This window comes from Asterias amurensis, chromosome 10, assembly GCF_032118995.1.
Source record: "Asterias amurensis chromosome 10, ASM3211899v1".
NCBI lineage: Eukaryota > Metazoa > Echinodermata > Asteroidea > Forcipulatida > Asteriidae > Asterias > Asterias amurensis.
This window is the reverse complement of record NC_092657.1, coordinates 21617032-21642077: the sequence shown is the minus strand read 5'-3', so window position 1 is coordinate 21642077 and position 25046 is coordinate 21617032. Positions and strand designations below refer to the sequence as shown.

The 25046-nt window shown below is 37.7% G+C and overlaps 1 protein-coding gene and 1 pseudogene across 1 annotated transcript; both read left to right on the top strand.

Annotated features, from left to right (window-relative positions):
* Positions 1-630: 630 nt before the first annotated feature.
* On the top strand, positions 631-13240 carry LOC139942804 (uncharacterized). Its single transcript, XM_071939581.1, has 13 exons — positions 631-766; positions 1148-1359; positions 1468-2076; positions 2236-2314; positions 2684-3290; positions 3426-3898; positions 5204-5331; positions 6450-6669; positions 6955-7027; positions 8266-8312; positions 8904-9127; positions 9690-9755; positions 10831-13240. The coding sequence occupies exons 1-13, from the start codon at positions 631-633 to the stop codon at positions 10870-10872; spliced, it is 2916 nt and encodes a 971-aa protein (XP_071795682.1). The 3' UTR covers positions 10873-13240.
* A 403-nt stretch (positions 13241-13643) lies between these two features.
* Positions 13644-24201, top strand: LOC139942803 (uncharacterized; annotated as a pseudogene).
* Positions 24202-25046: the final 845 nt, after the last annotated feature.

Sequence of the window (25046 nt, the reverse complement as noted above, 5' to 3'; positions counted from 1 at the left end):
TGTACAGCTATGGATGGTGCCACACCACCTAATAATGTATCAGACTGCACCTTTAATGTCACTGTTACTGATGTAACAGCACCAGAGTTTGATGCTGATGTTTGTAGAAATGGCATTGATGTGACTACAGGAACAGACAGACAGTACGCTTTTGTCACATTGAATATAACAGCAACAGATAACTCTGGTGAGGAACCAACCATCACATGTTTTCCTTCTGAGGGAAACTTTGCAATAGGAGTAACTGAAGTAACATGTACAGCTATGGATGATGCCACACCACCTAATAATGTATCAGACTGCACCTTTAATGTCACTGTTACTGATGTAACCGCACCAGAGTTTGATGCTGATGTTTGTAGAAATGGCATTGATGTGAATGCAGCCACAGACAGCCAGCACGCTAATGTCACATGGAATATAACAGCAACAGATAACTCTGGTGAGGAACCAACCATCACATGTTTTCCTGCTGAGGGAAACTTTGCAATAGGAGTAACTGAAGTAACATGTACAGCTATGGATGGTGCCACACCACCTAATAATGCATCAGACTGCACCTTTAATGTCACTGTTACTGATGTAACCGCACCAGAGTTTGATGCTGATGTTTGTAGAAATGGCATTGATATGAATGCAGCAACAGACGGCCAGTACGCCATGGTCACATGGAATATAACAGCAACAGATAACTCTGGTGAGGAACCAACCATCACATGTTTTCCTGCTGAGGGAAACTTTGCAATAGGAGTAACTGAAGTAACATGTACAGCTATGGATGGTGCCACACCACCTAATAGTGTATCAGACTGCACCTTTAATGTCACTGTTACTGATGTGACAGCACCAGAGTTTGATGCTGATGTTTGTAGAAATGGCATTGATGTAACTGCAGCAACAGACAGCCAGCACGCTAATGTCACATGGAATATAACAGCAACAGACAACTCTGGTGAGGAACCAATCGTTACATGTTTTCCTGCTGTGGGAAACTTTGCAAAAGGAGTAGCTGAAGTAACATGCACAGCTATGGATGGTGCCATACCACCTAATAATGCATCAGACTGCACCTTTAATGTCACTGTTACTGATGTAACCGCACCAGAGTTTGATGCTGATGTTTGTAGAAATGGCATTGATGTGATAGCAGCCACACACAGCCAGTACGCTTATGTCACATGGAATATAATAGCAACAGATAACTTTGGTGAGGAACCAACCGTCACATGTTTTCCTGCTGCGGGAAACTTTGCAATAGGAGTTACTGAAGTAACTTGTACAGCTATGGATGGTGCCACACCACCTAATAATGCATCAGACTGCACCTTTAATGTCACTGTTACTGATGTAACAGCACCAGAGTTTGATGCTGATGTTTGTAGAAATGGCATTGATGTGATAGCAGCCACACACAGCCAGTACGCTATTGTCACATGGAATATAACAGCAACAGATAACTCTGGTGAGGAACCAAGCGTCACTTGTTTTCCTGCTGCGGGAAACTTTCGAATAGGAGTTACTGAAGTAAATTGTACAGCTATGGATGGTGCTACACCACCTAATAATGCATCAGATTGTACCTTTAATGTCACTGTTACTGATGTAACAGCACCAGAGTTTGATGCTGATGTTTGTAGAATTGGCATTGATGTAACTGCAGCAACAGACAGCCAGTATGCTAATGTCACATGGAATATAACAGCAACAGATAACTCTGGTGAGGAACCAACCGTCACATGTTTTCCTGCTGAGGGAAAGTTTGCAATAGGAGTAACTGAAGTAACATGCACAGCTATAGATGGTGCCACACCACCTAATAATGCATCAGACTGCACCTTTAATGTCACTGTTACTGATGTACATATTGCACCAGAGTTTGATGCTGATGTTTGTAGAAATGGCATTGATGTGATTGCAGCCACAGACAGCCAGTACGCTATTGTCACATGGAATATAACAGCAACAGATAACTCTGGTGAGGAACCAACCGTCACATGTTTTCCTTCTGAGGGAAACTTTGTAATAGGAGTAACTGAAGTAACATGTACAGCTATGGATGGTGCCACACAACCTAATAATGCATCAGACTGCACCTTTAATGTCACTGTTACTGATGTAACAGCACCAGAGTTTGATGCTGATGTTTGTAGAAATGGCATCGATGTAACTACAGCAACAGACAGACAGTACGCTTTTGTCACATTGAATATAACAGCAACAGATAACTCTGGTGAGGAACCAACCGTCACATGTTTTCCTGCTGAGGGAAACTTTGCAATAGGAATAACTGAAGTAACATGCACAGCTATGGATGGTGCCACACCACCTAATAATGCATCAGACTGTACCTTTAATGTCACTGTTACTGATGTGACAGCACCAGAGTTTGATGCTGATGTTTGTAGAATTGGCATCGATGTAACTGCAGCAACAGACAGCCAGTATGCTAATGTCACATGGAATATAACAGCAACAGATAACTCTGGTGAGGAACCAACCGTCACATGTTTTCCTGCTAAGGGAAACTTTGCAATAGGAGTAACTGAAGTAACATGCACAGCTATGGATGGTGCCACACCACCTAATAATGCATCAGACTGCACCTTTAATGTCACTGTTACTGATGTAATTGCACCAGAGTTTGATGCTGATGTTTGTAGAAATGGCATTGATGTGATTGCAGCCACAGACAGCCAGTACGCTATTGTGGCATGGAATATAACAGCAACAGATAACTCTGGTGAGGAACCAACCATCACATGTTTTCCTTCTGAGGGAAACTTTGCAATAGGAGTAACTGAAGTAACATGTACAGCTATGGATGGTGCCACACCACCTAATAATGCATCAGACTGTACCTTTAATGTTACTGTTACTGATGTGACAGCACCAGAGTTTGATGCTGATGTTTGTAGAATTGGCATCGATGTAACTGCAGCAACAGACAGCCAGTATGCTAATGTCACATGGAATATAACGGCAACAGATAACTCTGGTGAGGAACCAACCGTCACATGTTTTCCTGCTGAGGGAAAGTTTGCAATAGGAGTAACTGAAGTAACATGCACAGCTATGGATGGTGCCACACCACCTAATAATGCATCAGACTGCACCTTTAATGTTACTGTTACTGATGTGACAGCACCAGAGTTTGATGCTGATGTTTGTAGAATTGGCATCGATGTAACTGCAGCAACAGACAGCCAGTATGCTAATGTCACATGGAATATAACGGCAACAGATAACTCTGGTGAGGAACCAACCGTCACATGTTTTCCTGCTGAGGGAAAGTTTGCAATAGGAGTAACTGAAGTAACATGCACAGCTATGGATGGTGCCACACCACCTAATAATGCATCAGACTGCACCTTTAATGTCACTGTTACTGATGTAACAGCACCAGAGTTTGATGTTGATGTTTGTAGAAATGGCATCGATGTTACTACAGCAACAGACAGACAGTACGCTATTGTCACATTGAATATAACAGCAACAGATAACTCTGGTGAGGAACCAACCGTCACATGTTTTCCTGCTGAGGGAAACTTTGCAATAGGAGTAACTGAAGTAACATGTACAGCTATGGATGGTGCCACACCACCTAATAATGCATCAGACTGCACCTTTAATGTCACTGTTACTGATGTAACACAACCTTTATTTGATTCTTGTCCAAGTGACATCATTGCATACACCTACAGCCCAGCACTAACTATTCCAATTACATGGGAATTGCCAACTGCTGTTATAGGAAGTTCAGGAAACCCTGCTACTGTTTTATGTTCTGTGCAGCCGGGTAATTTCTTTGTCGGACAACAAACAGTCATCTGTACAGCCACAGATGGAGTAAATCCTACAAGTCCATCGTCAGATTGCACTTTTGTTGTTTCTGTAAAAGGTAAGTAATATTTTTGTTAAAGCCATTGGACCCTTTCGGTAAACAGTATTGTCCAAGGCACATACTTTGTGTACCACAACTTCTATATCAAATAACAAACCTGTGAAAATTTAGGCTCAATTGGTCATTGGAGTCGGGAGAAAACAACGGAAAAACCCTACCTTGTTTCTGTGAGTTTCGCCATGTCATGATATGTGTTTAAAATAAATCCGTAATTCTCGTTAACGAGAATTTTTATTGTTTTGCCGTTTTCTCAAAAAGTAAAGCATTTCATGGAATAATATTTCAAGAGAAGTCTTTCACCATTGCCTTCTGTAAAACCTGTAAGCTATTTGTAAATCTGTGAACTTTTTTTCTTTTTTTTCTGAACTGAAAGGGTCCAATGGCTTTAAAGGGAAGGTACACGTTTGGTAACTACTCAAAACAAGTATTAACAAAAAAACTGATTTGGTAAGGAGCATTAGAGAGCTGTTGATTGTACAAAACATTGTGGGAAACGACTCCCTCTGAAGTAATGTAGTTTTTGAGAAAGAGATAATTTCTCACCAAAATAATAAAATACTTGTATTTCTATCTGAAAGCACACAAATTCGTCCAATAAGGGTGGTTTTTTGTTCATCATTTTCTTGCAACTTCGATGACCAATTGGGCCCAAATTTTCACAGGCTTGTTATTTTATGCTTATGATGATGTGATACACGGTATACACCAAGTGAGAACACTGGTCTTTAACCATTACCTGACGTTTACAGTGCCATTAAGCCACTTTATACTGGAAATTGGAAATGAGAGAACTCTTATCAACATGTGTGATTTAATTTTCCGCGACTCTTATTCAAAACTTTGTGAGTGGTTGGCTGTGTTATTGGAAGTTGGATAATTTACCAGCCTGATAAACTTCTAGCCTGATGTGTTTTTTTGTAATTTGTTAAATCCCCTCTTGCACAAGTTTTTTATTGGTTCATTTTCATTCATAAAATGTTCATCTTTGATTGCTGTTTTAATGTTTTATTTATATACCTACATGAATGGCTCCTTTGGGTAATGATTTGGCTCATTTTTGGGCAATCCCTAGGATTCTGCTTGGTTATGAGACGACTTTAATTCTTTTCCTAATGTTTTTATACATTTCTAGTTTGTGTTGCTGAGTGTTTTATATGTTTTGAAATCTGCCCTATTTCATTTGCACAACATCACATGGTCTTTAAATTTGGTGTATTGAGCTAAAAAAGAGTTTGATACAAATGAAAGGTATTTTAAAAGTAGATCAAAGACTCATACAAATACTCAATAATTGTTTTGCAGTTGGGAAGTTAATACGATTTACGTTTGTGATTGTTGCTGATAACGGACAAACAATGGTCTTCACATCTTCTTTGATGAATTCATTATCCTCGGAGTTCATCCAGCTGCGAAATAGACTCAATCTGATAGTAAGTCTCAATTTTTTTTTTAAACAATATATGGATTTATAATTTATTTCAATTGAAATCCGTTTGAATAAAGCAAAATACCAAAAGAATGATTAACTAGCTTCATATACTACTCTGCTCATGGTACGGACCTTTATCACGCTGTCACATTCTTGGTCATGTTCCCTGTTTCCATAACAGTAATGCGGTAATGATTGCTAACATTCATAGCGCGTGACATGGCACCAGACTATTATTTCGTCCAGCCTCAGATTGGTTACAATTAGTTGGAATGGAGTAAAATCAAGATGGCCACACTGTGATATAGGTCTCTAGGCCTGTTGCTAGACTTTGTAGCAAGATGTGGCCTAGCGGTTAAGAGCACCTGACTCAAGCTTTTGGGTTTCTGATTAGAAGAGTGTTGGTTCAAGTCCTGTTTGTGGCATTTGGGCTTGAAAGACACTGGACACTATTGGTAGTTGTCAAAGACATGTCTTCTCACTTGGTTTATCTCAACATATATGCATAAAATAACAAACCTGTGAAAAACACAAAGGTTTTGCCCGGCGGTATGCGCGCGAATCATGTCATGGTTTTCAAGTGACGTCAGAGGTCATCGTCTATATAAATACTGTTTTATTTTGTTTTGATTTTTTTACCTCTGCTCACCTTGCACAACCAGTACTCTAGCACCTAAAAACGTAGTATTAAAGGGAAGGTTCACGTTTGGTAATGACTCAAAACGAATGTTAACTTACAAACTGACTTGGTAACAGGCATTGGAGAGCTGTCGGTAGTATAAATTATTGTGGGAAACGACTCCCACTAGAGTAACATAGTTTTTGAGAAAGAGGTTATTTCTCACTAAAATAGTGATAGACTTCTAGCTAGAAGTCTTTTATTCCTATCTGAAAGCACACAAAATCGTCCAACAAGGGTGTTTTTTCTTTTATAATTTTTTCGCAACTTCGATGACCAATTGAGCCCAAATATTCACAGGCTTGTTAGCGTATGCTTATGATGGGATGCACCAAATGACATTTATTACCAAATGTGTGTGCTTTTAAGTGTGGTACCTATCTTAAGTTAAACTTTATAATTATTTTATAAACTTTGTGTTGTGTTTTCATTATTTCCAGCTCAAGTCTCTTCTATCGGTTCTACCAGATCTTGGTCATGTCCAAGTAGTTGACTTTTACTCCGGGAGTGTAGGGGTAAATGGCTTAAGTGGGTTCCCCATTAACTCATCCGTCGAGGAAGTGGATGTTGAGAATGCTCTACGCCAGTCGATCTCATCAGATAACATGTTAGGGACCTCTGGATTGACTGTCTATTCTTCAACAGTTAGTACACAGGAATGTAAGTGGAATAAGATTGTACCATGATGCTTAAAATGCACTTCTTTGCTTCTTCCTTGTATTGCTTCATGTATTTTTTTAAAGAAAATATGTTGCTTTCACCTTCTAAGTCCACTCTTACTTTGCTTTTTATTTTAATATTGCGCCAAGTAACAACCTTCCAGTCTTTATCAGAAAGATTGCCTTCTATAGGCATAAAGCATGTGTGTAAAACATTGAATTACAGAGGTATAATTTTGTAAATAACATCCCAACGTTTTATTTATATATTTACTATATTTGACAGTGTGTAGAGAAGGATTCTGCTTAAACGGAGGGACATGCAGTGTACAAGTAACCAGGTTTATAAGTATTTGCAGGTGAGTTAGAAGCATTTAGGTCAACCCTTCTTTAACTGGACACTGGACACTATTGGTAATACGTCAAAACTATTGTCAGCATAAAACTTATTTAGTAACAGGCAACGGAGGGTTGTTGATGGTATAACTTATCACTAAAATTTGAATTGAATTGTCAAGTTAATTATCTCCACATACCTGATACAAAGGTGGGTGAAGTAAAGTTTGTTATTTGAAAACAAGACCTACTTTAAAAATGGTTCTCAAAGAAAGTCGTCAAAAGGAACATGACAGAACTGGTTTTGTAAGCAAAAAAATTGCTGGCAGTGTAAGCACTTTATGTGATCCGCCATATACATAAACTGACCAACCTGTAGAAGTTTGAGATCAATCGGCCATCTGGGTCAAGAGAGAATAGTGAAAAACCGACTACACATTTTGCTTTGCATCGATGCCATAACAAAAATGAATAAAACGCTCACTGAGCGATAAACTCTGTTGCGAAATCTCATCAATTACAACATTTCATACAGAAATATTTCAAGGGATGTTTTCTACTATCATCATCATTAGACCGTGTAAGTTTTATGTAAATCTGTGATCTTCACGATTTTTGTTTCTTACTGCTTCTGTAACGTTCCTTTAAGAATATGAAAATATGAGACACAAATTGCCTTTGGTGTATCTCATCGTATGCATGAAATAACAAACCTGTGAAAAATTGAATTCAATTGGTTGTCGAAGTTGCAAGAAAATAATGACAGAAAAAACACAATATTGTCGCACAAGTTGTGTGCTTTGAGATGCTTGAATTCAAGACCTCAACTGAGGTCTTGAATTAAATTCAAATACCTTTAGTGAGAAATTCCTTCTTTCTCAAAAACTACGTTACTTCAGAGGGAGTAGTTTTTCACAATGTTGTATTGTGTACTACCAACAGCTCTCCATTGCTCGTTACCAAATAAAATTGTATGCTAACAACTTTTTAATTACCAATAGTGCCCAGTGCCTTAACGAATTATATGTGCATTGCTTTTTAGAGAATCCGCTAAAATCAGTACTGGTCTATTATATTTTGTTCACTCCAAACATAAATATCAAAACAAATAATAGTTAATATCATAACATTGTATTTCAATAAGCATTTCACCCCATTGGTTAATTGACATGTCATTGAAGTTGAAGAAGGTGCTTAGCTTTTCGCAAAGAGAGGCAACATTAGCTTCAAAAACTGCTTGTTTTTTTTCTTTTTCTTTTAGCTGCACTGCAGACTATGTTGGTACTAACTGCCAGACAATGCAAACAGGTTTGTAAAGAGCTGATATTTTCTGATATTTGCTTCGATAATATGATAATATTGTGGTTGAAACTTGTTATATTTGCATCAGTGGTATATATAACACATAATATCATATAATTGTTGTGTTTTTGAAGGTGCCATATCTGCTAATATGACATCGGTTGATATATGGAGACAATAAATGTTTTTAATCTTAATCTTCAAAACTCATGATGGAAAACTGAGTGTTAGTTTCAACTCATTAATATTAGAAAGGTTTCTTACCTTAGTAATTCAGTGAACAAATGAAATAAATACATGTGGTGTGACCAACGCCCTGGAGCCATTTGCGCCAGTTCAGCACAGGTAGACTTTACTCAAGACACAATGCTCTGCATTCCCCAAACTGATCCATTCTCGGGACCACATTGCTGAGAATGGGTCTTGAATCAAGTCTACAGATCAATGGGCACAGGGTGTTTTGTATGGGGCTAAACACTCTGGTACTAACTGGGTTACCAAAAAATACATAATGTGGCTGCACAACACTAAAGTTCAATGTGCAAACAAGCTGAATTATTGTATAATCACCTTTCCCTTTCTTATTTTTTATTTTAGTGGATTCTCAGAGTGGTGGGATCATTGCAGTTATTGTTACAGGGAGCGTAATGCTAATGTGTGTATGCATCTTCGCTGTGTTTGCAATATGCATCCATGTGAATAGATTGCATAGACAAAGTCACATGGGAGCTATGTATCATGATAGGCCACTGGATGAACTACCACCAAGGCTACTCTTCCAAGCTGGCAAAGGAGATCGGTGTTATCGCTCCTCACGAAGGGTAATGAAGTCTTTTCATCGTCATCATTTATTTTCTTAACAGTAATTTCTTTGGACATTCCAAGTTGGCGTTTTTGTACTGATGTAAATGGTTTAGCTCAATTATTATTTAAAGACACTGGACACTATTGGTAATTGTCAAAGACCAGTTTTCTCACTCGGTGTACCTCTCAACATATGCATACAATAACAAATTTGAGCTCAATTAGTTGTCGAAGTTGCGAGATAATAATGAAAGAAAAAACCTTGTCACACGAAGTTGTGTGCTTTCAGATGCGAGCTGATTTCGAGACCTCAAATTCGTGGAAAACATACTTCTTTCTCAAAAACTACATCACTTCAGAGCGAGCCGTTTCTCACAATGTTTTATTCTATCTACCTCTTCCCATTACTTGTTACTAAGTAAGGTGTTATGCTAATAAGTATTTTGAGTAATTACCTATATTGTCCACTGCCTTTAAGTTAACTGTGTTCTCACGTGAAACCCAGGAAGTTCAAATGTTTAATCTTATTCAAGTGGAAATGCCTTTTTGACTACATTTTAATGATATTTTTCTTTCTAGACTCGAGACAGAAGATACATTGATGATGACTTTATACTTCCCTACATTGTTCCAAATACACAAACTGTAAGTGAACTTTCTTGTCTTTAAATAAATACGTTATTCTCAATGATATCACTATTGCTCCATTCTTCTTATTCCTTACAAGTGCTGCTTCAATAATTGGAGATTACCGCACTGCGGCTTGGCGCACGCGTGAAACCATGAGACTTAAAGTCACCTGGAAGTGGAATTTTTTCAAAATAAAGCCTTTGTCACTAATAAATGTGTTTTGATGAGTGGAATGTTAATAAACAGTTAACTAAGGTTTTAAAAAATTAGTTCTTATGTTGTTTACAAATTCAAGAGCAGACCCCGACCTGAGAGGACCTGTTCGTGACGTCAATCGAGGCAGACTTAGTCTGTAATGCGTAGAGTAAACACAATTGCAAAGTACATGTACGGACCAAGTCGTGAGTTTGTCGATTCAAAAAACAAAAAACAAAGTTTTTTTTGCGGCAATGCCGACCAGGTGTATTGCTGCTGAATGCAGAAAAACACTTTTTGAAATGTACCAACTCACGACTTGGACGTACATGTACTTTGCACGTGTGTTTACTATACGCATTGCAGGCAAAGTCTGCCTCGATTGACGTCACAAAAGGGGTAGGTGGAGTCAGCCCCCACAAACAACTTTATGTATTTTTTAAACATATAAATCGTGACAAACAATTACTAAAAAAAAAGTTTTATTGTTCGTAAGCATATACTGTTATGTTTGAAAGAAAAAAAATTATATTTCAAGGTGACTTTAAGCCAATTTTTTATTATGAGACTTTATGTTTGATTGCAGCCCTTCTCCCAGCATTTATCTCCAAATGAATGATCTTTGAAACAGTTGTCACTTATAGGCCTACTTGGACCCCAATCTTGTCCCAGTGTTCTCCTTAAACATTCATCTACTGTCGGTAAATGTACCAGAAAAGCAGCAATAAATTGTACAAATAATATGCCAAGTTCCCTTTTCAAACACAAACTGATTTTTGTGGGGCTGGGTTTAATGGTACCTGAGCGGTTCTAATAAGTGACCATATCATGACTTTTTAAATGTAATGAATGATCTGATTTATTTATCTTCTGTTTATTTTCCCTTTCTATACAGTTACATGGACTGGATTCTGAGAATGATGCATACTATTACTAGACGCGCTACACGGGAAATACTCTTCAGTTTCGATGGCAAGTTACTAAGTAAACTGCAGTGATTCGCGGTGTATTCCTGGATTCCTGTTAGTGTAAGAGCCGTCGTGCCTTGCGGAGAGTGACTGGAAAAGAAGCTGTACATTAATTCTGATTGGTATCTAATGGTTTAATACTTGTTTTATTACTTCTTCTGTATAATCATTTGTTATGTTAGCCTTATAGATGTATGGGTTTTTGTTTTTTTATTTTTTGGTTAATCTGTTTTGTAATTCAGCTTGTTATATGCTGCTATAATCATCCAATAATGGTGGAATGAAATATTATTATTTACAAAGCATAAGTGGACAAGTGAGATCAAAGAGATAATAATAATAATTATAATAAACAGCATTTATAAGGCGCATTATGAATAAAAGATTCCTCTATGCGCCTAACAATAAAAACTAAAAGGCTAAACAGAAACAAGACCAATTAAAATCATAGAGGCAAAATACTATAAAACCGAATAATAACCGACAAAACGTTAGAAACAACAGACCTAGATATAATATAAAGGGCCTAAACCCATAAAATAGAAATAGAAATATTAAAAATACATAAAATTAATCCATCAATATACATCGAACCATGAGCAATTAGCAAATGTACAAATTGGTTTAGTGACTAAAAAGATTCAACAATGCATACAAAACTAGATACAAGTTTAAGACATTAGAAACAACAGACCCAGATATATAAACACATAAAAATGGAAATATTAAAAATACTATAAAAAAAAAGAAAAAAAAAAAGATAATGCTGCCAGTTAGAGTTTAAATTGATAATAAGTCTTATATAGCGCACATATCTACCAAACAAGGTAGGCTACTCAAGGCGCTCAGTTTATACAAACTTTCAGAAAGATGAATTCTGAGACCCAATTATGTAGCACCATATATGGTTTACAAGGTGCTACGGTGCATACAGCAGCCACAGCCAGGAACACCGGGGCGAACCCCTTCTGTTTTTCAACTAGTGCACTGGATTATTTTATATGCGTTTCATAACACACGGGACCAGCGGCTTTACGTCACAACCGAAGGACGAAGCAATGGTTAAATGTCTTGCTTAAGGTCACAAGTGTCATTTCTGGGGATTCGAACGCTCGGAATAGATAGTTGTTGTTTTTTCGAGTGTTTTGCTAGTAATTCCATTGTGGGGGTGCAGAAAGATGTAATTGATTCTCACGTATAAATTTACTTGTGGCATGGGTCACTCTTTTAACATTCTTCTTGTGATATTAACTTTTTTTATTGCAATGTACCAGCGGGATGTAAACTAAACAACACTTGTTGGGAACCTTGTATTACTGTTCCCCTTACTCCTCATTACAAAGTTTGTCTAGCCACAACAGTGTTTGGTATTTTTGTTCTCAACTTTTGTTTTCTTTTTATGATTGATGAACATCTTGCACTGTCAAGCTGTGATTTTCTTGAGTGTGACACTGCAGCGATAACGAAAACGATCGGGACGCAAAGCGATCGCTTATATTGGTTGAATTGCTCCACGCAGAATACACCCACGCATATTTAACCAATCGAGGGCGTGCATTGTTAACATTCTCGTTTTCTACCCATACACAGATGTGTGTTAGTATACAAATATTGACTGCTTCGAGTGCTATGGTTACAATTATGACTCCCGAGGTGATCCCCGGAGCGTTCTATTTTCTCTCGGCTTCGCCTCGGGAAAATAGAACGCTACGGGGAGGGAGTCATCATTTTGACCATTGCACGAGTAAAATCAGTCAATATTTGTTTTAAAACACCCCAAACATTTCTAAATACTGTACAATTATTATTAAGTTACAGACCTGAATGCTACAATCCACGGACGACGCGATTACAGATTGCAAAAGCTTTTACTGTGCTGCATGTAGTGAGTGTCGTTCAATCCGACATGGTTACAGACTATTTTTTTCATATTAATTTATCATCCTCGTACACGCAACGGGCGTCTGTGTACTGCACGCCGTGTGCTAGTCTTCGGACTAGCGCACGGCAAACCGACGCACTATCACACGGCCGTCGTCTAGTAAAACTAAGACATGTCATGTGACGCGCTCTAAACCAATGAGCAGGTAGAATACTTGTAAGGGGTGTTATAACACTGTATACTCGGTACTTTCCCGAGTCCTGTGAAAACAAAATAACGGGCATGTTACTCGGGTGGGATTCGAACCCACGACCCTTGCAATTCTAGAGCAGTGCTAACACATCTGTGTATGGATAAAAACCAAAATCAATATCGTTTATCCCTGATGCAAATTTAACATCTCTTGTACTCTCGTTTTCGTTTTCATTATCGACTCATGTGCGACCAGGCCTTTATTGCCATTGTTTTAGTAGTCGTACTACATAGAAAAACAAACCTATAGCAAACCACTCTTTAGAAAGTTTGAATGTTGGGGTGTGTTTAAATTAGTTTTATAAAGTAAAACTATAAATGGTGTACTTACTGTCTATAATCAAAAGAATTATCGATTTATTAAAAAAAAAAAAACTTACGAAAACTGCCTTAACGACTCTTATTGTGTCCTCGATTCAAGCTCTACGCCAGTCAGTCGATTAAATCAACACGTTGGGGACCTCTGTATTAATACGGTATTTTCTTCAACAGTTTAAATTTCGTGATAATATCCGTAAACACATTGAACGTTTTGACGCCATTCGGCCGTCCATGCGGAGCGCGGTATATTCATGAAGAATAACTATTATAATTGGCTACGCCACAATGTGTTCTTGTCTGGTACTGAGGAAACTGATGATGACGTCACAGCAAGAGGCTCCGCCCCTTTGTCTTACCAAGATGATGATGTATTTAAACACCAGCACAAGCCAAACAACAACAAGCTGTCTAGAAAGCATTGCCTTCGGTATCACCAAACAATAGCTGTAGAACCGGTCTTTGCCGATGTTAATGTAGTTTGTAATTGTTGATTACAAATATCAGCAGCGATGAATAGTTGGTTCTTTTTTAACCGTAGTTTTAGTATCAGTTCTTTTTGGTGTTAGTCAATCCTGCTCACCATGCCCGTTGCAATGGATGGAGAATGGGAACTATTGCTACCGATATTTCCCTCAGAACCTCTCCTACGACGAAGCTGAGATGTTCTGCAAGCAGTTCAGCCACACTGGACATGTTGCCGAACTGGCCACAGTAGCGACCCTTGAGGAACTCGCGTTCATCGTGGACTACTTGGACAAAGTATACACCAATGTGTCATCAGCTGAGGCTCCGATTATTATCTGGCTCATGAACAACACTGACAATAATTATGGTAAGAAGTGTTTGTTTGGGGTAAAACAGAGGACCCAGATTAATTGAAGGTTTTATCTCTGAGACGAATCATAATATGCTTTTTTGTGACAATAAAGTTGTTGTTTTGTCGTTCTAAAAAAAAAAAAGTGTGACTGTAATTTTTAACAATAAATAGGTCTTAAATCTGTTTTAAAGCCTTTAATATGCCATTAATTTCATGGTTTTAAAAATCATTTTGAAAATTATTCAAAATGTATGCCAACAGCTATACATTTAACACACAAATTTGTGTGAAACTATTAACGAGTCCCAATGGAAATGGGGAAGAATTACAAATATTGTACCTCTCGTTCGAATGGGTGAAATTTCTTTATTTTTTAGATACTTCCTATTGTGAAATTGGCGCCTCACAAAGATCAATTCGACCTTGAATTGCTACAGGCCTACTGTCTGAGCGTAATAACCCTGTTCGAGTTTCGCATAATGAGGACACAGCAATTTTTAAAACTTAATTTCAAAAGCAACCGAATATGAGAAAAATTCCCGTTTATTTTTTAGTTCTATGTTTATAGCGAAGAAAAAGTAATCAAGCTGGGAAATTTGAATCGATTGCCAACAAAAATATTCACGGTATCTATAGGGCCTATTATTCGGTTTCCCCGAGTATTGTGCTCCAGTTTGGTTTGTTGGATCTGTGCCAGCATTAGGATAGGCTACATCATCAGCGCACGTGCATTAAAGGAACAAGTTGCCTTGGATCGGTCGAGTTGGTCTTTGAAAAGCGTTTGTAACCGTTTGTTATGAAATGCATATGGTTAGATAGATATTTTGGAGAAAACCGCTTTTGAGGTTAAAGCAATTTTGTTTTTACTTTCAATTGCTAATCAAACTTTGAAATATCTTCATAGCAAAACTATTTATGAGCTCACAGTCATACTAAAATTGCAAAAGTGTCTGAACTCGTTTTAATAATAACCACATTGTTGCACTGCATGCACAAACTTCGGTAGTTTTAGGCTAAACATCTGACGTCACACTTCAAGGCTCGCGAATAACGCCAGAGAGTGGGCTCTAACTACAGGTCAATCCGCGTCCATCTTCACCTTTCACCTACATTAATTTCACATACAGATACGCAGTCAAATTATACGCCAACATTACATGCATGTACTGTAGATAATAATACACACGTAGACACAGCATCAGACGCCCGAAAGTAAACATTCCATATCTGGGTTTGATTGGGCCCATGTGATGTTTTTCAGCTGCACAAATAATACCTTGGACCAATTGAAACAAAGAATCACAAGTGTATAGTCACTGTATTTATCAAATGGCATCATTATATCAAATGAAATCTCTGTTTCCGAATAGCAAGTACCTTTCAGGCCCAGTCTAGGATAGTTTCAACGAAACTCCGAGATTTTCCAAACCGAGCAGATTAAGCTTCGTAAGACCACTTAAAATTGGCTAACCATTGGTATACCATAAAGTCTGATTTGGCAAACAATTATAATCCCCATATTGTTTTCTTTTACTTGATTCTACAGGAATAACTCAAACGGCAGAAGGCATGTTAGTCAACTACACCCTTAAGTATGACTTGCATCGAGATGGTTTCAGCACGATGAATCGGACTACAGTGTAGTTCTCCCTTTATCTGTGAGTTACCTGATATGTTACATTAAACAGTTACCCACCAGGGTAGTAACTTGACGTTTGGCTGTATCCATCTGAGAGGCATTAAAGGACGGTTACTCGAGGAAACTGGTTTGTGCATGATCCAATAAAGTCCACTGTTTGGAAAATCAACTATATTGGGATAACAGGTGTGAGTTGTCAGGTGAAAAGGATGTGTTGTTTTAGCCTCTTTCTTTAATAGAGAGTTCTCGTAATGCCTGATAGATGTGGCCATTTAATTAACGTAACCTGTTTTTAAACCAAATGTCAGTTCCACTTGCGTTGTTGGTGCCTTTCGTCATTAAAGGTAAAACAAATTATTACGTGAGAGCAACGTGTGACATCATTTTTTCAGGCATACATATTAATGATGCATTTTGTTCACCAAAACCTGCGGTAAACTTAATAAGTGGAAACTTTTTGTGGGCAATGTTGCCCGTCATATTTGATTAAGTGTGTTACTTTCTGGAAATAATTTGTATTTTTAAGTAGGATTTGAAGCTTTTGCACGATGTGTGGATACTCCGGTGATTTTTGCGGTAGCATTTTGGTAATATTGTCACAGACCAACTTCTCAATATTGGTGTTTCTCAATATTTGCACAAAATGACAAACCTGTGAAAATTTGAACTCAACTGGTCGTCAAGGTTACAAGAGAAAAGTTGCAGTTAAAAACACCCTTGTCGTACGGAGTTCAGATGCTTGTTCTAGAGACCTCATCTGAGGTCTCGAGATCAATTCAAATAATTATTTGAGTGATAAATTACCTCCTTCTCAAAACCTATATGTTACTTCGGAGGGAGCCGTTTCTATTACCAACAGCTCCCCTTTGCTCCTCAAGTAAGTTTGTATGATAACAAATTGTTTGTAATAATGACCATTAGTGACCAGTGTCTTCAATGCCCTTTGAGTAGTCATGGTTAACCACATCAGAACCACTACTACTGTACTCAAAAGAAGAAAAAAGTCTGAATATGTATTAGGCTGAATATTCGTATTTCCAATGTAGCTTGCTACTAAAGATTGGTGTAAATAAAATGAAACAAAATGTAAAAAAGGTGTCACTTCATTTAAATAAATTGTTTTGACTGAGAAACGGACATGTCGGTACCCACATAATTATTAAAAGTAGAAAATCAAAATATACAGGTATGCCGTATAATTATACATTCATAAATACCTCAGTTTCGGAGACGGATCACGTGGCTGTGTATAAACGTCTGTTTATAACCAGTAAAAAGTGTTGAAACATGGGCGAGACACGCGAGCTTGCACCTGTGCTTATAAGACAGTTTCTTCATTCTTATTGGTCGAGAGCAACGGCCGGGACAGTGTTGTGCCACATCACGCGGTACGCGCGACGCGCACAGCATTCCCTTATAAGGAGTTGTTTACCCGAGGGCCTTACCATTTCATCGCTGGAGGGGTGTTGTGTTGAAAGAAATAATTGAACAATTATAGATTTTTGCATTTATTTTACTTTTCACCAAAAAGTGTTGATGTGTTTGCCCGGAAAGGTATTTATGAATGGGAATCAAAGTGTGGAATCGGTTTTCAACTCGTGGTTTAAACCCGCCGAGTTGAAAGCCTCTTCACAACACATTGATTCCTTTTTAAAGAGAAACTCGCACATAAACAAACGAAACAATCCGGTGAATGCTCTTAAAGGCAGTGGACAGTATTGGTAATTGTCAAAGACCAGTCTTCTCACTTGGTGTATCTCAACATATGCAAGAAATAACAAACCTATGAAAATTTGAGCTCAATTATTGGTCGTCGAAATTGCGTGATAAAAATGAAAGAAAAACATCCTTGTCATACGAAATTGTGTGCTTTCCGATGCTTGATTTCGAGACTTCAAATTCTAAATCTGAGGTCTCGAAATCAAATTCGCCTCGTGAAATGGAACAGTCAAAATTTTACCTTGCGATAATATTCCTCCCATTCCACTCTGAGCCACTCAATATGTGTGTACTATCAACCTCCCCCCTTTACTCGTTACCAAGTAAGGTTTCATGCTAATAATTATTTGAGTAATTACCAATAGTGTCCACTGCCTTTAAGAGAAACTTGCGCACAAACAAAACTATTCGGTGCATGCTCTTAATAACCGCCAGGCCATTGACAAGCCATAAATAAAATAAGAATAAAATAACGATAAGGATTAACAAAATAAGAAAATAACATCTTTAAAATAAATTATATTTATCGAATAAAATCAGAAAACCAACCGAGTGACCAGAAATTGTTGCTTGTTTTTCTCAAGCACCAGGGCTATTACTTTAACAAGAGACGGTAATCAGGAACAACACACATAAAAATCAACGTAACATTTTCAGCAATTTCCAAGAACAATGTTTCTTCATAATCATTCCTCTTGTGTTGTCATGACGTCACACAGCCCCTTGATTTCCGGGTCTGTTTGTGGTTGCTATTCTAAATATGATTGCTAGCGACAATTTAGTGCATAATGCAAATTATATAACTGACTGCTCCTTGTCATTTGATTGGTGGAACTTACTTCACGTGACATTCACTATTACTTCCATCCGCACCGGCGATCAAAAAGACCTATTCGCCCATGGGGAATAGCTTTTCTCATTCAACAGTTAGGATCATCCTTGTTCCCAATGCTTTTTAGCAGTACAGCGCCGCCGTATTTGTATACTGTTTTACCACAAATGTGTCAGACTGACTGAACACAATATCAGGGAAGACATTTTAGTCTACGATTTGTTGCTGACACATATAAACCAATATGTGCAGTTTTTTCTTTATAGCTGTAGCTTTAGCATCAGGCTTTTTTGGTATTAGCCATGCCGTGTGTTCGCCATGCCCATTAAAATGGGTGGACAACCAGAACTACTGCTACAGATATTTTCATGAGGATCTTTCTTATGATGAAGCTAAGACGTTCTGTAAACAGTTCAGCCATACCGGATATATTGTTGAAGTGGCCACAGTATCGACCCTTGGGGAACTCTCATTCATCATGCAGTATATTGTTAATGATTATTTACAAATGCGTCGTATGCCGAGATTCCGAGAAGCGTCTGGTTACAAAACATCAACAACACTGATCCGAGTAAGTGTACAATGTTCGTTTGCCGAGCGGGTAAGAGCACCGAACTCAAGCTCTGTGGTGCTTCTGTTCAGCAGAGTGTGGGTTCGAATCCCGGTCGTGACACTTGTGTCCCTGAGCAAGACACTTAACTATAATTGCTTCTCTCCACCCAGGGGTAAATGGGTACCTGTGAGGGCAGAGCTGGTTCTTGTGATTGATTCAGCCTTGAGGGGAAATGGCATTTCCCCCCTCGGGTGTACAAAACGCCATGGACCCCCATCACAGCGTGCAACAATTGTATAGTGGTTCATTCTATTCAGCTTCAGACCCAAAATATGTGCGCCAATGGGAATCTAGAAGACACACGCCTTTTGGGTTACCACTTTGGCCGTGCGCGTGTCGCGTACTGTTTCACAGTAAATACTTTGTATTTTTTAAACTAAAATAATTTTTTTGCAGAAATTGTTCCGATTCTTGACCAAACCCTGGGTCCTACGAAGAGCCACGTCTCGTCATGTGACTCCGTTCCAATAAGTGGTGACGGGTTCCAACTCGGCGGAAATACCAGTTTGATCGAAATAGTGCCTGCTCCTGACGTCATTGATCACGCATGCGCTGTGTATGCAAAAAGATGTTCATTCTTGAACATTGGTGACTTTAAACACACCTGTATCTCTGACCCGGGTCTCTGTGAATCTATGACGTGGTCTTTATGGCTTAAGATAGATACGTCATTAGGCTTTACTGATAACCGTTACTACTTTAGCTCTGGTGGGCAAACAGACTGGGCCAGGGGCGTAGTATTTTTGTTTAGTAAAGGAATATTTAAGTATCAGATCCGAGCATCGGCAAGTACTTATACACGAAGGCATATGCCAAAGCAAAAATCCCCTTAAACAAATGGTTTCACCTGACTTTAACTTTTGACATCGACACTGTGACGGTTGATGACGCTCTTCAGTTATTCACTGACGGTGTGTTCATTGCGAGTGATACATCTACACAATTGCAGAAACCGCATGCTGATGGCTACACAAATCTTTACTTGGGTATGTCCAACAACGCTAGGAAGGCCTCCGATTATACTACATACGGTGGCTCTGCTGCTTACAGTCACCTGACGGTCTTTGCCGGTCTTCTCACCCAACAACAGATTCATAACATTTACTCATGTGGTTCACTCGGTAAGAAAAACAAAAATATACAAATGTCTAAATTAATTTAAAAAAACATTGAATAACAATTAAAAGAAAAACAATGAATACAACAAATACATTCTACATACCTATACTTGTAATGCACAACTATCCACTCATGTTGGGGTTCAGTGTGCAGTAAACAAAACCAGACACACTAAAATTAGTCCTTGAAAAACTGTGTTATAAGATAAGTTTTTAAAAAAGTTTGGATGTTATGGTACAAAGACAAGATCTAAGATTGAATGGAGGAGAGAGCTCCAGATGCGTGTGCAGCTATAAAGAAAGGTTAATGTGTTCACTGCGTGGTATTGCCATTCGTTGTAATAGCAGGCTGGATTATCCTTAGCTTTTGCTCGACAGCCATTAAAATTGGTCAGAAACATTGACAGTCACTAGCAAGACATGAAGACAGCCGAGGAATGCTATTCGAGGTTAGATTTTGGTTTCTCACAATTTGATAGTTTTGTTTACAGAGTCGGATTTACGAGTGCGCAGTCTGGTAAAGAAAAGCAACCTGGAGTACGAGTGCGTGGCTAGCGACCCATCTGGGACCATCAGTACATGGAGTCTATATCACAAACAAACCGATAGTTGGGAGAATTTAGACACTTCAGGAGATGACTACACGATCCAACCAGTGAATGTTTCTACGTGTGTAGTTCGCTCTACATTGGTGATGAGTTCAAGTCAAGTCAATCCGACGGCCGTTGCATGCACAGCTCAGGCTGGATCAAACAAAGCATCTGTGACGATCTATACAGGTAACTATCAAAAATGTGTTATTACTAAAAGGTATATTTTTGTCTGAAACCAGCTCCTAAAAGATATACAGACAAAGCGTTGCTAACCTAACCTGAATATGTGACGTCATACTTGATTTATACAAGAGATCTGCAGTTCATTCTGCAGCCTACATCATTCTCCTTCCACAATCACCGTGACAAAATATTTTACCATTTATCGGTGTGTGTGTTTACCCAATTCACAACACGTTCGTTGACCCGGTCTAAACAAAAAGGGCAACAATATTATTTTTATATCATACCAATAATATGTACGTTCATATTTTTCTCACATTCTCAAAAATAGTACCAACATTTTGAAAAACAATGATAACATTATACAAATTTCGGAATATAAATTTCGTTCTTCTTTTATCGTCTTACAGACCACAAAGTCACATTGATCATCAGTGACCATGGGTATCCTGGTAAGAAATTAATAGTACTTCACCCCCCCCCCCCTTTTTTTTACCCCTAACCTGTTTTTTTATTTATTTATCTTTTATTTTTTTATTAAGGATTATTTTTTGAAAACTTGTTTTTCCAAAACCATAACTTAACATAACACTCATTAGCAATGTGTGATTTTTGTTACGAGCAACAATGACTTGCAAATCTAACCCTGGTATGCCCTACCCCTGCCTTATAATGACATCTCGTAATCTATTTTGAAATTTTCAACTCAGCTTGAATGCAACATTAATTTCTAAAAATGTATAAATGATATAATTAACTGTTGAATCTTGCTTACCAACCAAACCAAACAAAAAGACAAAGTAATAGCATAAATGCAAACATTACCTGGTTGCCTTATATCTAATTAACAACTTGACACTCAGTTTAGACGCATGAGTCTTTTAAAGTGAAATTTTTAGTTTGGTGTTGGGATAATTTGGTTTTAATTTTGTGACTTATAAAGGCAGTTGACACTATTGGTAATTACTCAAAAAAATTATCATCATAAAACCTCACTTGGTAACGAGTAATGGGGAGAGGTTGATAGTATAAAACATTGTGAGAAACGGCTCCCTCTGAAGTGGCGTATTTTTCGAAAGAGAAGTAATTTTCCACGAAATTGATTTCGAGGCCTCAAGTTTAGAATTTGAGGTCTCGAAATCAACCATCTAAATGCATACAACTTCGTGTGACAAGGGTGTTTTTATTACATTGTTATCTCGCAACTTCGACGACCAATAATTGAGCTAAAATTTTTACAGGTTTGTTATTTTTTGTTTATGTTGAGATACACCAAGTGAGAAGACTGGTCTTTGACAATTACCAATAGTGTCCAATGTCTTTAAAGACACTTGTTTTGCGGGGATGAGGCTACCTGTTAAAAAAAAAAAAAAAAAAAAACCTACATGAGTGTAACTATAATTTCATCATTCCATAATCATTTTTTTTTTTTTTTTTTACGGATTTCATTAAGAGAAATTACCGATACTGGCCAATAATGTAATTAGTATCCTCAAGGTAGTAGCGTACATTATAATATTGTGCTTAGTTAAAGGCAGTGGACACTATTGGTAATTACTCAAAATAATTATTAGCATAAAACCTTACTTGGTAACGAGTAATGGGTAGACGTTGATACTGATAGTAACAAACATTGTGAAAAACGGCTCCCTCTGAAGTACCATAGTTTTTGAGAAAGAAGTAATCTTCCACGAATTTGATTTCGAGACGTCAAGTTTAGAACTTGAGGTCTCAAAATCAACCATCTAAACACACACAACTTAGTGTTGCAAGGGTTGTTTTTCTTTCATTATTATCTCGCAACTTCGATGACCGATTGAGCTCAAATTTTCACAGGTTTGTTATTTTATGCATATGTTGAGATAGACCAACTGTGAAGGCTAGTCTTTGACAATTACCAATATTGTCCACTGCCTTTATTTATTTATTTTTTATTTTATTTTAAATCTTAAGACATACACAATAGTTGCAAGTTGTACAGGGGCTGTCAAGGCTAAAACAAAAGTATAAAACTGTCATCAAAAGATGTGTAAAACCAGACCCCTGCCAACGATAAAAATATAATTATACAATATAAAAAGGTGATTGCACTGAAACATTTAAGAATCACACAATAGAAATCATTAAAACACAAGCAAAATCAGACCATTGAAAACAAAAAACTACACCCACAACAAAACACCGCAGCGATAAGAGGAAGGGACAACAATTGAAAATAATAAAAAACATAGAATGGACTAAAAACCCCAAGAAAAAAATAAAATTGGCACAGAGTGCACCCTCACAGATTCATGCCAACCCACTGGGCCCGAGGACAATGATAGCAGAGAGCCTCCCCAAACACCACCCAAAAAGCACAAAGACCCCTTAGACAATTAAAACCACTAGCACTTTTAACATACTAAAAACGACAACCTTAATTACATTCTAATTAGATGAGGTTTGCGGTAGAAATATGATAATAATCTCTTTTGAATAGTGTTGCTTCTGAAAACAACCGTTAAATGCAATATGATAACCATAGTCTCATGGACTGAGCACTTGCGTTTCAGTTTGTACAATGCCAAAACAAAACAGGTATAATATTATGGTATTGCATTATTTTATTGAAAAAAAAAACAAAATCATCAGCTGTTGCAACTATTGTAGTAGATATCAAAGACACTGGTAAGTTCGGGGCAAAAGAGTGGACAAAATAACACTCCATCGGGATGATTTTTTGTGAATGTGTGTGAGTGTCCACTTAGTTTCTTAATTACTTGTATTAGTAATGAAGTAATGAAGATTTATGCTATGACAGATGCAGCTTCATGTAGTTGCCAAGTTTTTGAGAGAACAAAAAATGAAAAATTAATCATAAAGCAATAATTTTAAGAGAATCGCGGTAATATGTTGGCTGAAATAATTTTCGTCTCACTGCGACAAAAATAATTTCGTGAAACTGCTTTACCCAATCAATTCAAAAACACTACTCTGAGCAATTAATATTTTAAGTGAAGCTTTATACCATCATTATCTTTAAACCGTGTAGTTTTAATGTGAATGTATGAACTTTTATGTTTTGCGTAGTACAAAAATTACCCAAACCCTCTGATAGAATGTTTGAAAAATGTTGGATTTGGTCACAACATAACATTCGGCGGTCAATACCAATCAGCGGTTTGTTTATCAGCAACAGGCATTCTATACTATTCGGCAACGTCCCCTTATGTTATTTTACCGGTAATTAAGAATTGAGTGAGATCGCTGATAGCTCCGCCCCTATTGGCCATGCCAAGGTGTATAGACAATATCTTCCGAACTGTACTGTATCGTATGATGGGTGTTAAGGCATTGCAGTGTGATGTATCAATTTGGTTTGTGGTAACACCATGTGTGTATCTCCTTGTCAGGTAGATGTTGTTTTCTTTAGAGAACTGTCTTGCTATAAATCTACTACCGTGGAGTACAATTATCATTTCTGGAATGAGCTGCCCTGCTTTGTAACTTCTACTCGGGCGGAAGGTAGCAAATCGGCAGGGACTTATACTACTCTTGCTTAAATTAATGATCGTTATTAACTGCACTACCACGGGTTGAGTTTTAAATTGGTCTCAACGTTTCGACCATTTTGCTCCAGTCATCGTCAGAAGACTGAAGAGATGGGAGACAAGTAGGCCTGTTTATGGTTTCAGAGGTTTCAGTGTACATCTTGTAAACTCAGTGCAGCAATAACAATTGGTGTTAACAGTGGAATGCGCTGTATCATCTAACAATAGATGTTAAACTTGAGTATTCTTGCCCTTTGTTGATGTTGACATAAGACAGTGGAATGTGTTTTATCACCAAACAATAGCTTTAAAACTTGACTGTTTTGTTTTTCTTCGTCGCGATCATTGGCATGGTGTTCCAGTATTGATTACACTATACAGACGACAAATGAAATGAAAGGTTGGTTTATCTTAACCGTAGCTGTAGTAACAGCCCATTAAACATGGACACGGTCTTCAGCAGTCTGAGTGACGTCAACTGTTGATCTCGTCATCACAGCTAACCAATCAGCTAGCAGATAATCACCGACACTCAATGGCTAAGGATCATTTACACAAAAATATAACTGAACCGCAATTAAAACAGTTTTTGTTCATAAACGGAGTGTAAAATAAGAAATCACCAACATAACTGTTTGATCACA